Below are 17,225 nucleotides of genomic sequence, written 5' to 3'. Positions count from 1 at the left end.
AAACAGATGAAAAAGTCCTGATTTAGTCATATTTTAATTAACACATTTATTTTGATATCCTTGTAAAATAAAATATGATTCACTCAAAAAATGGTTTGTTGGTTGGTCATTTTTTGTACTGCACCTGATGCAGAGTAAATTGTATATATTGTAACGGGTATCCAGAAATAAAAAAGAAATAATAATTGATAACAAAAACTGTACAAATGCATAATGTTTTTTATTTTGAGAGAGAGAGTGAACATCTGTCAGCTCACCAGCAGGCAGAACAGTGTTCATCTTGTTCTTGAGTGGCCTGGTGAGAGATGTGATATCTTTGGATTCAAAATTAGTCTGACTGGGATTGACGTGATATGAGGACGTGATATTATGACCTTTGCTCATGAAGCTACAATGTTCAGCTAATAATGTTCTGTCTGCCAAGTGGATGCTCTGTTGGCACAGGTAAGGGTGTTACTAAGCAACCTGTGCCTCTGCCTGCCCTATCAGTGGCTTGGGGGGTGGGGGGGTGTTATCTCTGGAGATGTTCCCCCCTACAAAGAACTACATAGGCCCCATGACCCCCTTGGCAAAACAACAGGTTCATTCAGCAGCACAGCACCACTGCTGACCTCATTGTCTCTTTGTGAAGGGAAAATCCAGAGTTGCATTCTGTGAAATGGCAAATGGTCGACCAGCTGCGAGTGGAGCGCATCTCTGTCTCTAACCTAACACAGGCCTACAGATGAGCGCTGAAGAGCCCAGTGCCACTCTCTCCTCTGGACAACAAAACACACAAGGATAACATGGTAAGACTCCAGGCATATCTATATATCTCTGTCTCTCTCCTTACCCCTATTTACCTTCATTATCACCTTGATACCTTCTCTGTTGCTCTCACCTCCCCTGACACCCTCTGTCTTTATGCTATTGAGTCACTCATTGAGTGTCAACATCACTGACAACAGACAATGTTTTCATAATGCCTCTGTCTATTTACTGTACATGTACTAGCTGTTGTTCATGTTGTTTAACAACAACTATGACGATTTAATGGATTTGTTAATGGTTTTTAATCATCTATTGTCAATCATCATAATGTATTTCAAGTACATGTACATTGTGTACTTCTTACTAATACAATGTATTATCTACTTGAGAGGATAACTTAAAGGCAAATATATGCATACAGTGCATGCTTTGGGTTAACATACTAGTGTTGATTCTAGGGGTTTATTACAATGTTTAAGCATCATGTTGGAGCAGATGGTTTTAGAGGGGATTTGTAAATATATAATGCCACCCTATTTTCCCACAATATCTCACTGCATGAGCTAGAAATACCCTGTAGTATTTAACTCTGATTAACATTTAAAAAGTGTATGTCTTGCAATAGAAAACAAATGTAGGTAGTCTGGTTCACCTGCATGTGAAATACCTGCTGCATAGGTCTGGTTCTGTGTAGAGTAAATCCATATGTCTGCAGCACAAGTATGACGCGTTACCTGGGATTCTCATGTTTGGCTATGAATGATACATTGTGCTTCAGTTCACACACCTGGACACCTGTGACATTATCTGCGCACCTTTACACACCTGCCATTCAAATTCCATACACCTGGACAAACCCTCCTGAGATCTCTGGGTTTCACAGTCATCCTAATTAAATCTGTTTGATAAAGGGGATGAATAAGGCTTGTGTGTGTAGAAGGGGAGGGGTAGTCAGCCAGCAAGAATAGGTTATGTTCATATCCAGTGTCCCAGAAGACTGACATGAATAGTGTGTGTGTGTGTGTTGTATTCATTGCACATGTTGCAGAATCTTGATGGAGATACATTATCTGTGATTGAGAATCCTGTGGCTGTCAGTCATCCTTTTCACCCAGAGAAGAAAGGAGTGGGAGGGGCCCGAGGAGCTCAGAGTCAGAGCTGCCATGCCTGGCTGAGAGGAATCCACTCTACAAACCACGGTAAGGCAATGGGTGGTGCACTGTCTAATAGGGTTGAAACCACAGGCTATCATTAGTAGACAACATTATCCAATTAGTGCACAAACAAGGCATGTTACATAAAGTCTTATCTAATTCGAGTATATAGCAGCATTAAGCTTTAGTACTTATCATTATCTTAAGTTAAAGCCAAGTCCAGCTAGCCTCAGAGCTTTAGATATCCTTTTCACAAACTGTAGTACAGTAAACATCTACCCCTCACAGCTGCCATGCAGACTTGATATGAGTCAGTTGATTATGACACTGCCTGTGAAATGCTCAGCATTCATCTTTGTCACTTGTTCCCTACATGTGGTATGCTTTGTTCACATCCTAGGTTGTGTGCACGTTGTAGACTGTGTAATGGCTGTTACATGCTGTGCCGCTATCTCTTCCACACTATGTCAGTGTGACAGACAGCTAACATGCCTTTTATCAGTATACCCAAGCAGTTTATCTCTTATCAGTGTCTAATTCAGCTGTGCTCGTGTCAGCCCATAGACTGGTGAGAGTACTGGCTGCTGTGTGTGCAGTAGGACTTCTGGGAGGCTTAGCAGTCGGAGTGTGGTTCCTAGGTGAGACATTCTGCAAGTGTCAAATCATGGAGTATGAAGAGAATGATGACATGTTCAATGTTCTAGTGTTTGTGCATTACAGATTCCTTGCCGTGGTGGATAACAAACAAAAATAACCCTACATGTCAGAATATAGAACACTGTATTTGAATGTTTTAAAATGAGACTGTTATAGCTGATTAACTATGCATGATAATCATGTCTTACACAATGACAGAGCTAGATTAAGAATATCTGTTTCACATCCACTACAACTATAATTCACTCTGCATGTTGTTGTTTTTCCTCCCACAGTCAGGTTGTTGTTGCGGCCTACCTCTTCCCAGAGCCCAGCAGGACTAGGGGACACCAAGGAGACGTCCTTCTGTAACGTGACCGAAGACATCTCTGTGGCTGACCCCAGGAAAGGTCTGTGCCTCTCAGCCCCTAACTCACCACAGAGACTGTCATCTTGTCCGTGGGATTGGCTACATCCCAAATAGCACCTTATTCCTATGTGGTGCCCCATAGGCTCCAGTAAAAAGTAGTGTACTATATAGGGTATACAGTGCCTTCAGAAAATATTCACACCCCTTGAATTTATCCACATTTTGTTGTGTTACAGCCTGCATTTTTAATTGATTAAATTGAGATATTTTGGTCACTGGCCTACACACAATAGCTCACAATGTCAAAGTGGAATTATGTTTTTCGAATTTTGTACAAATTCATTACAAGTGAAAGCTGAAATGACTTGAGTCAATACGTATTCAAACCCTTTATTATCGCAAGCCTAAATAAGAGTAAAAATGTGCTTAACAAATCACACAATAAGTTGCATGGACTTACTCTGCGTGCAATAATAGTGTTTAACATGATTTTTGAATGACTACCTCATCTCTGTACCCCACTCATACAATTATCTGTAAGGTCCCTCAGTCGAGCAGTGAATTTCAAGCACAGATTCAACCACAAAGACCAGGAAGGTTTTCCAATGCCTCGCAAAGAAGGGCACCTATTGGTAGATGGGTAAAAATAAAAAAGCAGACATTGAATATCCCTTTGAGCATGTTGAAGTTATTAATTTGGCTTTGGATGGTGTATCAATACACCCAGACACTACAAAGATACAGGCATCCTTCCTAACTCAGTTGCCGGAGAGGAAGGAAACCACTCAGGGATTTCACCATGAGGCCAATGATGACTTTAAAACAGTTACATTGGTGCGGCTGGCTTCCAGGTTAAGCGGGCGGGTGTTTAGAAGCGCGGTTTGGCCCCGTTGGGGAGTTGCAGCGATGAGACAATATCGAAATTGGGGAGAAGAAGGTGTTAAAATACACCAAAAAAAGTGACAGAGTTTAATGGCTGTGATAGGAGAAAGCTGAGGATGGATCAACAACATTGTAATTACTCCACAATACTAACATAATTGACAGAGTGAAAAGATGGAAGCCTGTACATAATAAAAAATATTCCAAAACATCCATCCTGTTTGCAACAAGGCACTAAAGCAATACTGCAAAAAATGTGTCAAAGCAATTCACTTTTAGTCCTGAATACAAAGTGTTATGTTTGGGGCAAATCAAATACCACACATTACTGAGTGCCACTCTCCATATTTTCAAGCATAATGGTGGCTGCATCATGTTATGTGTACAGTGGGGAAAAAAAGTATTTAGTCAGCCACCAATTGTGCAAGTTCTCCCACTTAAAAAGATGAGAGAGGCCTGTAATTTTCATCATAGGTACACGTCAACTATGACAGACAAAATGAGAAAAAAAAATCAGACGGGCCTGGATATGGCCTGGACATGTACTGGCTTAAGCAGGGGGACACGTCTGGCACTGCAGGATTTGAGTCCCTAGCGGCGTAGTGTGTTACTGATGGTAGGCTTTGTTACTTTGGTCCCAGCTCTCTGCAGGTCATTCACTAGGTCCCCCCGTGTGGTTCTGGGATTTTTGCTCACCGTTCTTGTGATCATTTTGACCCCACGGGGTGAGATCTTGCGTGGAGCCCCAGATCGAGGGAGATTATCAGTGGTCTTGTATGTCTTCCATTTCCTAATAATTACTCCCACAGTTGATTTCTTCAAACCAAGCTGCTTACCTATTGCAGATTCAGTCTTCCCAGCCTGGTGCAGGTCTACAATTTTGTTTCTGGTGTGTGGCTGACTAAATACTTTTTTTCCCCACTGTATGCTTGTAATCGTTAAGGACTGTTGAGTTTTTCAGAATAAAAAATTAATGGAATGGAGCTAAGCACAGGCAAAATCCTAGAGGAAAATCTGGTTCAGTCTGCTTTCCACCAGACACTGGGAGATGAATTCACCTTTCATCAGGACAATAACCTAAAACACAAGGCCACATCTACACTGGAGTTGCTTACCAAGAAGACAGTGAATGTTTCTGAGTGGCCGAGTTACAGTTTTGATTTAAATCTACTTGAAAATGTTGCACAATCCAGATGTGGAAAGCTCTTAGACACTTGCCCAGAAACACTCACAGCTGTAATCGCTGCCAAAGGTGCTTCTACAAAGTATTGACTCAGGGGTGTAAATTAGATATTTCTGTATTTCATTTTCACTAAATTTGCTAACATTTCAAAAAACATGTTTTCACTTTGTATTTATGGGGTATTGTGTGTAGATGGGTGAGAAAAACAAATATTTAATTAATTTTGAATTCAGGTTGTAACACAACAAAATGTGGAACAAGTCAAGGAGTATGAATACTTTCTGAAGGCACATTAGGTACCATTTGGGACACACATGATTGGTCAGGCAGAATGACCTTCCTAGTAGTTTTATGGTTTATCACAACATTTGTGATAAACCAAATGTGTTTATATTACAACTATAATTGTCTTTATAACAGTACATATCTTTATTAATACATTCCTTAACAACTTCTACATGGTCACAGTCAGCGGAGAGGAGTGGAGACTGTCTATCGACCGACTTCAAAACATGAAATAATGATCTGTTTATATTGACTACATTAGTTATTGGATATAAGCTGCTTAACATTTCCCTCTCAAACAAGACAGCAGTTCATTACTGTTGATCTAGTTAGTCTCTGGAAGGATTATTTTCAATCAATGAGGTTCAGTGTTTTACAGAATCAGCCCGGAGAACTCTCTCCTGGAGATCCAGCTAGAGAAGGTGCCCACCTGGCTGCCTGTGTGCTATGAGAGATGGAACTCTTCCCTGGGGACCCTGGTCTGCCGCCAGCTGGGATATCTAAGGCTAGTCTACTGAGACCATTTTCTTATTATAAAGCCCACAGCAGCTTGGGAACATAAAAGGCTATTCACCTAACCATAAGGCTGATTGCTCCCAGTTAATGATGGATTATTTAATGCTCTGTTAATACCTTGTTTATAGGCTTGCTTTATGACCCATGGATCAGACATTACTTTTTAAAACAGACACTCTCCCATCTTTTATAGAAGATATAACTATGATTTATTTTGTTTCCAGACTGACCAAGCAAAAAGGGGTGAACTTAACGGACATCGGACCTAACTACACAGATGGCTTTATACAGATCACATCTGAACACAAGAGCAGCCTGGAAAATATATGGCAGTTAAGGTACGGCAGCTGTCTGAGGAGATAATACATTACCTAATGATGCAGAAAAAAATAGATGTGTTATAACAAAGTAATCAAGCTTTTCTAATGGTTGGATTTGTTTTTATTTAGGGCGAGTTGCGTCACAGGGAAGGTTATAGCTTTGAAATGTTTTGGTAAGTTTCTGCAGGGTACTAACAACACTAACATAATAGCGGATGAACTACATTGTAAATTTGTGCATCTCACACATAGGTAAGACACAATTACCTTCATATGACCTCTCAGTCAGGACTTCATAGTTCTACACATTGGTGGTATACACTGAGTGTACAAAACATTAGGAACACCTTCTCTTTCCATGACATAGACTGACCAGAGGAATCCAGGTGAAAGCTATGATCCCTTATTGATGTCACTTGTTAAAGCCACTTCAATCAGTGTAGATGAAGGGGAGGAGACAGGTTAAATAATACTTTTTAAGCCTTGAGACAATTGAGACATGGATTGTTTATGTATGCCATTCAGAGGGTGAATGTGAAAAACAAAATATTTAAGTGCCTTTGCACGGGGTATGGTAGTAGGTGCCAGCTGCACCAGTTTGAGTGTGTTTTTCACTCTCAACAGTTTCCCGTGTGTATCAACAATGGTCCACCACCCAAAGGACATCCAGCCAACTTGACACAACTGTGGGAAGCATTGGAGACAACAAGGGCCAGCATCCCTGTGGAATGCTTTCAACACCTTGTAGAGTCCAGTGGCGGTCAGTGCCGTTTATGATGAGAGAGGACAATCTTTTTTTCATGAACATGGCCTTATTTCTATTACAGCATGTTGGATGACTGTCATTCATATTCCATTCACCCAGTTCAATGTAACATTGATAGGTTTAGGCTACTACATGATACTCTAATATTCCCTACACCCATCATGAGGTAGCTACAACCTAGCATATGAATGAAAGTTTACAACGTAGGTGCACACAGGTCGAGAGAAGAATTTGAGATGACAGACAGTGACACATGGACAGACAGTGACACATTCAATACCGCCTTGCACACTCTTGCCTGCATCTAGCTTATCTAGGTTGTAATCGTTAGTCCAACAGTTGCAAACGAGAGTTTCTATTGGACAAATTCAGGTATTTTAATCCACGTTTCGTTTGAAATAAAAGTTTTTCAACAGAATCGGCGGACTGAATACACCCCTGATCACGCATTAACACAGTTCACTTTCATACGTAGCAGCCACGTTGTATTCATTCTAGCCTCTATGCACTCTCCTCCTCTCACCTTTTCCCTTCGTTTGTGGACTTCAATGAACAACACATCAGCTGTGTGTGACCAGGCAAAAAAAACTTTCCAAACCATGTCATAACCGCTACACACAACCAACATCATTGTCCCCATATTAGCTAAAGTAATGTCCTAGTCAACATAGCTAATAGAACTAATGCGTTAGTAAACCCGCTACAATCATGCAGTAATGTTACAGTGTATAGTCAGTAATTAGTTAGACCGGCGGGCCCCAATGGCAATAAATTAATACAATCAAAAGCTTACCTTGACTTGGAGTTCCAGTGTTGTGTTGGATAGTCATAGCCAGCTAGCTAACATAGCAGCCCTCTGTTTGGGCAGGGTGTTTGAGCAACTAAACTAGCCAGCTGCATTTGGTAGCTAAGTAAGTGAAACTGAAAGTTAAAAAAAAAAAAAATCTCTCTCTCTCTTGCTTCTCCTTCATTTTTAAAGAAATACATTTGTTGAAAACTGTTCAACTATTGTCTTTCTCTCTATTTGAGTCAACATCTCATCACATTTTATGTACTGCAGTGCTAGCTAGCTGTAGCTTATGCTTTCAGTACTAGAATATTTCTCTGATCCTTTGATTGGATGGACAACTTGCAGTTCATGCTACAAGAGCTCTGATAGGTTGGAGGATGTCCTCCGGAAGTTGTCATAATTACTGTGTAAGTCTATGGAATGGGGTGAGAACCAAGAGCCTCCTAGGTTTTGTATTGAAGTCAATGTACCAAGAGGAGGATGGAAGCTAGCTGTCCTCCGGCTACACCATGGTGCTACCCTACAGAGTGCTGTTGAGGCTACTGTAGACCTTTATTGCAAAACAGTGTGTTTTAATCAATTATTTGGTGACGTGAATATTTAGTATAGTTTTATCTAAAAAGGATAACTTTTCCAATGTTTTATCATTTTTATTTTTATGAAATTCACTGAGGAGGATGGTCCTTCCCTTCCCCCTTTGAGGAGCCTCCACTGGTACTGAGGGCAAAAGGGGGTGCAACTCAATATTAGGAAGGTGTTCCTAATGTTTTGTCCAGTATGGTGATGAGTTACCTCCATACAATGTATAATAAAATGCCTTCATATTTGTTTCCTTTGCCTGTGTAGAGTGTGGGACGCGGGCTAAGCTGCCCAGGATAATCGGGGGAGTGGAGGCTACCTTGGGAAGGTGGCCCTGGCAAGTCAGTCTCTACTACAGCAACCGACACACCTGTGGAGGCACCATCATCACCAGCCAATGGGTGGTCACTGCAGCCCACTGTGTGCACAAGTAAGACCCCCAATGACCCCTCAGGGTAAGAGGTCGGAGGTTAGAGTGTCACGATCGTCAAAAGGATGAGACCAAAGCGCAGCGTGTTGAGCGAACATCGTAGACTTTATTTAATTAAAGATACCACGATCAAAACAACAAACCAAAAATGACGAAAGTGAAGTCCAAATCTGACACTGACAAAACAGGATCAAGGAAACAAAAACCCACAAAACCAAGGTGAAACCCCACAGTATAAATATGGCTCCCAATCAGAGATAACGAGCCGACAGCTGACACTCGTTACCTCCGATTGGGAGTCATACGACTAATCAAGAACAATTAACCAAACATAGAAAATGCACAACCAGAAATCCCCAACATAGAAATACACCCAAACAATGAAAATAAACAACCCTGGCTCAAATATCAAGGTCCGTGGAGCCAGAGTGTCACATTACCCCCCCCTAAAGGTGCGACCTCCGGGCGCACCAGCATACAGTCTAGGGGAGGGTCTGGGTGGGCGTCTGTCCCTGGTGGCGGCTCTGGCCCAGGTCGTGGTCCCCACCCCACCTTAGTCACTATCCGCCTCCGTATTCCCTTCCTCATGACCACCCCCCAACTAAACCCCACTGGATTAAGGGGCGGCACCGGACTAAGGGGCGGCACCGGACTAAGGGGCAACCCCGGACTAAGGGGCAGCACCGGACTAAGGGGCAGCACCGGACTAAGGGGCAGCACCGGACTAAGGGGCAGCACCGGGCTAAGGGACAGTACCTGACTGAGGGGCAGCACCGGACTGAATGGCGGATCCTGGCTGGCTGGCTCTGGCGGATCCTGGCTGGCAGAAGGCTCTGGCTGATCCTGTCTGGCAGAAGGCTCTGGCTGATCCTGTCTGGCGGAAGGCTCTGGCTGATCCTGTCTGGCGGAAGGCTCTGGCTGATCCTGTCTGGCGGAAGGCTCTGGCTGATCCTGTCTGGCGGAAGGCTCTGGCTGATCCTGTCTGGCGGAAGGCTCTGGCTGCTCCTGTCTGGCGGAGAGCTCTAGCGGCTCCGGTCTGGCGGACGGCTCTGAAGGCTCATGGCAGATGGGCGGCTTTGCAGGCTCAGTACCGACGGGCAGCTCCTGCGGCGCTTGGCAGACGGACAGTTCAGACGGCGTTGGGCAGACGGGCAGTTCAGGCGCCGTTGGGCAGACGGGCAGTTCAGACGGCGTTGGGCAGACGGACAGTTCAGGCCCCGTTGGGCAGACGGCAGACTCTGGCCGTCTGAGGCGCATCGTAGGCCTGGTGCGTGGTGCCGGAACAGGAGGTACCGGGCTGAGGACACGCATCTCAGGGCTAGTGCGGGGAGAAGCAACAGGGCATGCTTGGCCCTGGGGACGCACCGTAGGCCTGATGCGTGGTGCCGGCACTGGAGGTACCGGGCTGAGGACACGCATCTCAGGGCTAGTGCGGGAAGCAGCAACAGGGTATGCTGGACCCTGGGGACGCACATAAGGGCTAGTGCGGAGAGCCGGAACAGGGCATGCTGGACCCTGGGGACTCTCATAAGGCCTAGTGCGGGGAGCAGGAACAGGCCGGGCTGGGCTGGCGACGCGCACCGTCTCCCTGGTGCGGGTGGCCGGAACAGGCCGGGCCGGGCTGGCGAAGCGCACCGTATCCCTGGTGCGTGGAACAGGAACAGGCCGGGCTGGGCTGGCGACGCGCACCATATCCCTGGTGCGGGTGGCCGGAACAGGCCGAGCCGGGCTGGCGAAGCGCACCGTAGTCTTGGTGCGGGTGGCAGGAACAGGCCGGACCGGGCTGTGGAGACGAACAGGAGGCCTGGAGTGCACAGCGGCCACCACCCGTCCTGGCTGAATGCCTACCCTCACGCACTCTGTGTGAGGCATCAGCACAGGACGTACAGGGCGGTGTACCCCTGGCCTGGTGGCCTCCTGGATACTCCCCCTTTTCTCCTCCGTCAGCCCCGTCGTCCATGCCGTGTGCCCCCCCCTAAAAAATTTCTGGGGTTGACTCACGACCCTCCGACGATGAACCTGCTGCCGCCGATGCTCCTCTCTCGCCAGGGCCTTGATCTTCCCCCAAGGTCCCTTGCCTCCGAGCATGTCCTCCCAGGACCACGATGTGCCCACCTGGGCCATCGCCAGCCTCTCCATCTCCTTGCCCGGCGCCTCCTCCCATGTCCAGTCACCTTGCTCCTGGACACGCTGCTTGGTCTTTCTTTGGTGGGTTTTTCTGTCACGATCGTCAAAAGGATGAGACCAAAGCGCAGCGTGTTGAGCGAACATCGTAGACTTTATTTAATTAAAGATACCACGATCAAAACAACAAACCAAAAATGACGAAAGTGAAGTCCAAATCTGACACTGACAAAACAGGATCAAGGAAACAAAAACCCACAAAACCAAGGTGAAACCCCACAGTATAAATATGGCTCCCAATCAGAGATAACGAGCCGACAGCTGACACTCGTTACCTCCGATTGGGAGTCATACGACTAATCAAGAACAATTAACCAAACATAGAAAATGCACAACCAGAAATCCCCAACATAGAAATACACCCAAACAATGAAAATAAACAACCCTGGCTCAAATATCAAGGTCCGTGGAGCCAGAGTGTCACATAGAGGTCAGAGGTCACTGACTCATGACAGTGTAGTGATGACTAGGGACAGTAAAAGCTCTCACTTTCTTTTGCACAAAGTAATTAATACTTTATACAATTGAGAATTGGATACCCATCTAGCTGATATACATTTCTTCATCTCTTTTTTAACATTCCAGTTATAGGCTGCCACAGGTGTCCAGTTGGGTGGTTTACGCTGGTATTGTCACACGCAGTTCAGCTAAAATGGCTCAGTACACTGGATATGCAGTGGAAAATATAATCTACAACAAGAAATACAATCCCAGGAGCCACGACAATGACATTGCTCTGATGAAACTGCAGACCCCACTGAATTTCTCAGGTGACAGGAAACTTGATTACTTCACTTTTGAATGCATCACATAGTCCCTTGGCTGACTGGAACACTCAACTATATTATTACAGCAATCAGTTCCTAACCATGTTCCAATATTACTGAAATGAACTTCAAAATGACCTACACTGTCTTCTAATATTCCTAATATTCTCTTTTATTTTTTAGATACCATCAGGCCTGTCTGTCTGCCACAGTACGAGCATGATCTTCCAGGAGGAACACAGTGCTGGATCTCTGGCTGGGGCTACACTCAACCGGATGATGGTATGACTATGTTAAATCAATAATATAACTTAAATAGAAGAATTGAATGTATCTCTATTGATGGTTAAATGTTTTTGCATAGCACAAAGTCATTTAAATCATAAAAATAAGAGGTATATTTACATTAGTTTGACTTTCTTTGACAGTTCTCATCCCTGACACGCTAAAAGAAGCTCCAGTTCCACTGATAAGCACCAAGAAATGCAACAGTTCCTGCATGTACAATGGAGAGATCACCCCCCGCATGCTCTGTGCTGGATACACCGAGGGCAAAGTGGACGCATGTCAGGTTAGTTTATAAAAAATCCCTGTGTTGTTCCTCCTGTGGTTTGTTTTAAGAAGAGATGTACCAAAGGTCAGAGAGTTGTTGTCTTATAAAAGTAGAATTGGTTCATGATAATGAGAATATTTTCCCCCAGGTCTCCCACACTACTGTTTTGAATTATCAAAGACAAAGCTCATTAGGCATGTGCCTGAGTGGGAACACCAGCTTTATTCAAGGTCCTACCGATCAAATTCAGTGGCGCTCAGGATTCAGTATTGCACAATATCCCAACCCATAATCCCTAAATCACTGTGACTTTACAATATCTCAACCCCTAACAATCAGTATGGTGGTCTGGTAACCAGTGTGATTGACAGCAGTGTGTATCTGCTCCTGTCCTCTCCCCAGGGGGACAGTGGGGGTCCTCTGGTCTGTCAAATTGACAACGTGTGGAGACTGGTGGGTGTGGTGAGCTGGGGTACAGGCTGCGCTGAGCCCAACCACCCCGGAGTCTACACCAAGGTGGCCGAGTTCCTCGGCTGGATCTACGACATGATTGAGGTAACCTTACACTAACTCTTCCGTTGCATGATTTTTGATATATCAGGACCACATCTGCTATGCAATTCTGTTTCTCCTCTTGAAATTGCATAATACTGTATGTTATATTTGTTTCTCCATCCACAGAGCTACTGAGGAGGAAGAGGAATAAGACAATGGATGATCAGGGAGACTCATGTAGGACCAGAACAGGCCTAGAGCAAACTGAAACATAAGATGCTCCTGACATTCTTCCTCCTGTACTGTAACTGTAATTTTACCTCCTTATAAAGGCCATGTTTATTTCAGAAATGCGTACATTATTTAACAGTAGGAAATACTTTTATACTATACATGTTTGTCATAAATTGTATTTTTAGCACCTGAATGAGAACATATTTATACCTTATATTTGTCTTGTATTGAAAATAAATTATGCTTCATATCTAAACATGTCCATTGTCTACTCTGGTGTGATGAAAGAGCTTTATGTGTCAGAACCATCATTTCAGGATGCAGACACTGTCCACCATTGAGTGCAATGTAGTAGCACCTCACTTCTGTCAGTAGAGGGCGTCCTCTCATCTCGTTTCCATAGTAACACAGGTCACTAGCTACAAAGTTGATTTTGTCAACATTTAGCTGTAACTTTAGCACAGGGGTCGCAAGAACTTGAAGCAAGCAGGTTTACTGTGAGTATTTCCATGTGTTTTGTTTTAAAAGGATAACTACTGTTCGCCATTTGATTCACAGCATTCGTAACAAATAGTTTGATTGTATTCAAAGGTATTGCTGTCTGGTGTACTATTGCTACAGTAGCTAGCTAACGTTAACGTTATTTAACCTGGCTATGAATTATCTCCATGCTTGTTAATCTATAGCTAACTTTCCTTGCCATACCATAATCAAATAAAAAACTCCAATGAGCTGTGTGTATACTAAACTAATCCCTCAATATCTTTTCAGAAATATGGCTTCTTCCCTGGGGTGTACAAAGGACGTTTTGCAGCAGGTCAACCAGTTCTGGTCCATGTTAGACGAGCTGTCTCAGAATGACCCTCAAAGCTACCAGATGTATATCGAGAAACAGATGAAACAGGGAGCTGATTATAATGCACCACCTCACCCTGACTCCTGCCTACTCATCGAAATGCTGGTACCACAAATTACCTGCTTTCTATGAGCAGCTACACCCACACTGTAGAGTTTATAGATTGGAAACACACAAACTTCGAACACTGGCCTACATAAAAATGACATAGCAAAGTGTGTTTAGAGAATACTGGTTCATTTGTTTGCAGTGCACGTTTGATTGTGCACTGCGGGCTAATAATATGGAGGTGTGAACTATAAAGAGGCTGAACAGTTGCTTTATTGTTTGTGTCAGGAGCCAAAGAAAGGGTTGCTGTACATCAATGTGTGTGGCTGGAAGCGTGTCCCTGCCCCTGCTGATGAGAACAAGCCAGTGCCTGTGTGTGGAGGGAGACTGGAGACAGACACTGATGAAAGAGGAGGTACCAAGAGTCACTGTTGTCCTGCAGAACACAAACCTGTATTTCTGCATAATTACCTATAGTGTAACATGTATTACAAGAGGTGCAGGCAAAAAAGTGAACATTTCCTAAATTACTTTCTACTACAGCTGACTTTCTTATAACTTGTTTTATGGTTTTGATACCAATGTTATGTAACACTGTTTAACTAAAAATGTGTTTCATTGCCGTTTCTCAGTACTACAACTTGTGTTTCCTGTACTCAGACAACTACAGTGTGGTGGATGTGGCGTTCAGCCCTGCGGTGCTGCAGCAGGCTCAGCAGGACAAGAGGGAGAAGGACCAGGTCCACCTGTTAGCCCTGAGCTTCACCCAGCAGCAGCATGGCCTGCGTCTGGCCCAGCAGTACAACGTCAGCAACAGTAAGGTAAAAGGCAGCCTAGAGGACATGCAGCGCCGCCTGGGTCCTCTAAAACAGTCCAGCCCTGCCACCAACACAGGTAAGGCCTCTTAAGTAATTATTCCCTGATTCAAGGGGACAGTTGTATTTTTTATTAAGGTGACACCACCACCAAGATAAAGGCGAGATTATTTATTTAAAATGTATTGAGCAATACCTACTAACTATGTAGTATATTCTAGATTTTTTAAAGGTATACTGTAGGTGAAGATGAATGTTTTGACATTCATTTGACATCAATTTCCCAGCCTCCCAGACCCCAGCTTCCCTGCTTCAGCAGATCTCCTCTCTGCGTGAAGGGCAAACTGAGGACAGTACACCTGTGCAGCTCATCACATCTGTCCAGCTAACTCCTGGGCCAGGGGACCAAAGCAACAAGACCAAAAACCTGATCCAGGTGATCTCCAGCTCAGTGACAGCCCAGCCTCAGCGGCCACAGCACCAGCTCACTGTCAACTCTGACCCCAGGGACCTCTTTCGGAGCCTGAAGCTGACTGTGGAGCTACCAAAGGTTCAGTCCATCACAGAGTGCCATCTCAGCATTTCCCAGGTCAGGGAACACTCTGCTTCCCCTTCCCTTGTGCTATGAATAAGGCCCTGTGACGGATGAACTAAAATTCTGTCTGTCTTGCTTAAACGCTTCCTATGGTGACATAATAGCCTATGTTACATTATAAGTTATCCTTTCTTTGGTCTTGTGGGTCTAATAGTGTGTGTGTATTTCTCTGTAGGATGATGTACTACTAGAAGTGGAGGATATGTACCATCTACACCTGGAGCTGCCTGAGACTGTGAATGAAGAGTCGGCCTCTGCCACGTTCAACAAGAAGAAACGGACATTAACTTTGCAAGTGTCTATACTCTAGTGCCGGTACTGCTGACACTAAAAAGAAGCAAATTCATTAATAGGCAAACTCTAAAAAATGTGTCTGCTCTGGCAAGACTGGGACTTTTGAAATATAACAAGGCCATTAGAGAAGGCAGTAATGTAATTTCTGCTATGCATCCTACAAGCTGTGCGTCTGAACCTTTGTAGTAGTATACAGTACCTCAGTAAAGACATTCACAACAACATTAATGACTCATGTGGAATTATAGTCCTCCATGATCATGAGTTACATTAACTGCATGTCTGGGAAATAATTCACAAATAGTCAATATTCATGCAGTAATCCATGTTTATTAAAACTTCAAAATTGTATTGTGAACAACTTCATTCATATTTGGCAACTATAACTTGTACTTCAAACAGTTACTGTAAGTCAAATGTCCATAGGACAGAGCCATTTTGAAAGTATGGTTTTATCTCGAAACAGTCATAAATAGATTGGTCCCAATTGTTATAAAAACTACAGTGGGGGAAAAAAGTATTTAGTCAGCCACCAATTGTGCAAGTTCTCCCACTTAAAAAGATGAGAGAGGCCTGTAATTCTCATCATAGGTACACGTCAACTATGACAGGCAAATTGAGGAAAAAAATCCAGAAAATCACATTGTAGGAATTTTAATAAATGTATTTGCAAATATGGTGGAAAATAAGTATTTGGTCACCTACAAACAAGCAAGATTTCTGGCTCTCACAGACCTGTAACTTCTTCTTTAAGAGGCTCCTCTGTCCTCCACTCGTTACCTGTATTAATGGCACCTGTTTGAACTTGTTATCAGTATAAAAGTCACCTGTCCACAACCTCAAACAGTCACACTCCAAACTCCACTATGGCCAAGACCAAAGAGCTGTCAAAGGACACCAGAAACAAAATTGTAGACCTGCACCAGGCTGGGAAGACTGAATCTGCAATAGGTAAGCAGCTTGGTTTGAAGAAATCAACTGTGGGAGCAATTATTAGGAAATGGAAGACATACAAGACCACTGATAATCTCCCTCGATCTGGGGCTCCACGCAAGATTTCACCCCGTGGGGTCAAAATGATCACAAGAATGGTGAGCAAAAATCCCAGAACCACACAGTGGGACCTAGTGAATGACCTGCAGAGAGCTGGGACCAAAGTAACAAAGCCTACCATCAGTAACACACTACGCCGCCAGGGACTCAAATCCTGCAGTGCCAGACGTGTCCCCCTGCTTAAGCCAGTACATGTCCAGGCCCGTCTGAAGTTTGCTAGAGTGCATTTGGATGATCCAGAAGAGGATTGGGAGAATGTCATATGGTCAGATGAAACCAAAATAGAACTTTTTGGTAAAAACTCAACTCGTCGTGTTTGGAGGACAAAGAATGCTGAGTTGCATCCAAAGAACACCATACCTACTGTGAAGCATGGGGGTGGAAACATCATGCTTTGGGGCTGTTTTTCTGCAAAGGGACCAGGACGACTGATCCGTGTAAAGGAAAGAATGAATGGGGCCATGTATCGTGAGATTTTGAGTGAAAACCTCCTTCCATCAGCAAGGGCATTGAAGATGAAACGTGGCTGGGTCTTTCAGCATGACAATGATCCCAAACACACCGCCCGGGCAACGAAGGAGTGGCTTCGTAAGAAGCATTTCAAGGTCCTGGAGTGGCCTAGCCAGTCTCCAGATCTCAACCCCATTGAAAATCTTTGGAGGGAGTTGAA

At 44.1% G+C, this 17,225-nt stretch overlaps 2 protein-coding genes across 2 annotated transcripts; both read left to right on the top strand.

Annotated features, from left to right (window-relative positions):
• Positions 1-1,789: 1,789 nt before the first annotated feature.
• LOC311106173 (transmembrane protease serine 5-like) lies at positions 1,790-13,029 on the top strand (the record flags this gene model as incomplete). Its single annotated transcript, XM_084148493.1, has 12 exons — positions 1,790-1,949; positions 2,462-2,542; positions 2,837-2,950; positions 5,630-5,765; positions 6,001-6,114; positions 6,226-6,269; positions 8,499-8,661; positions 11,431-11,615; positions 11,796-11,894; positions 12,041-12,183; positions 12,568-12,720; positions 12,847-13,029. The coding sequence occupies 12 exons, from the start codon at positions 1,790-1,792 to the stop codon at positions 12,853-12,855; spliced, it is 1,401 nt and encodes a 466-aa protein (XP_084004619.1). The 3' UTR covers positions 12,856-13,029.
• A 295-nt stretch (positions 13,030-13,324) lies between these two features.
• On the top strand, positions 13,325-16,706 carry LOC311105489 (PIH1 domain-containing protein 2-like). Its single transcript, XM_084147659.1, has 6 exons — positions 13,325-13,391; positions 13,666-13,855; positions 14,087-14,213; positions 14,459-14,692; positions 14,901-15,202; positions 15,384-16,706. Exons 2-6 carry the CDS (start codon positions 13,670-13,672, stop codon positions 15,516-15,518), a joined length of 984 nt encoding a protein of 327 aa, XP_084003785.1. The 5' UTR covers positions 13,325-13,391; positions 13,666-13,669; the 3' UTR covers positions 15,519-16,706.
• Positions 16,707-17,225: the final 519 nt, after the last annotated feature.

Source organism: Coregonus lavaretus (assembly GCF_964263955.1).
Source record: "Coregonus lavaretus genome assembly, chromosome: 30".
NCBI lineage: Eukaryota > Metazoa > Chordata > Actinopteri > Salmoniformes > Salmonidae > Coregonus > Coregonus lavaretus.
Note: the sequence above shows the minus strand (reverse complement) of the source record. Positions and strands in the feature narration are given on the sequence as shown.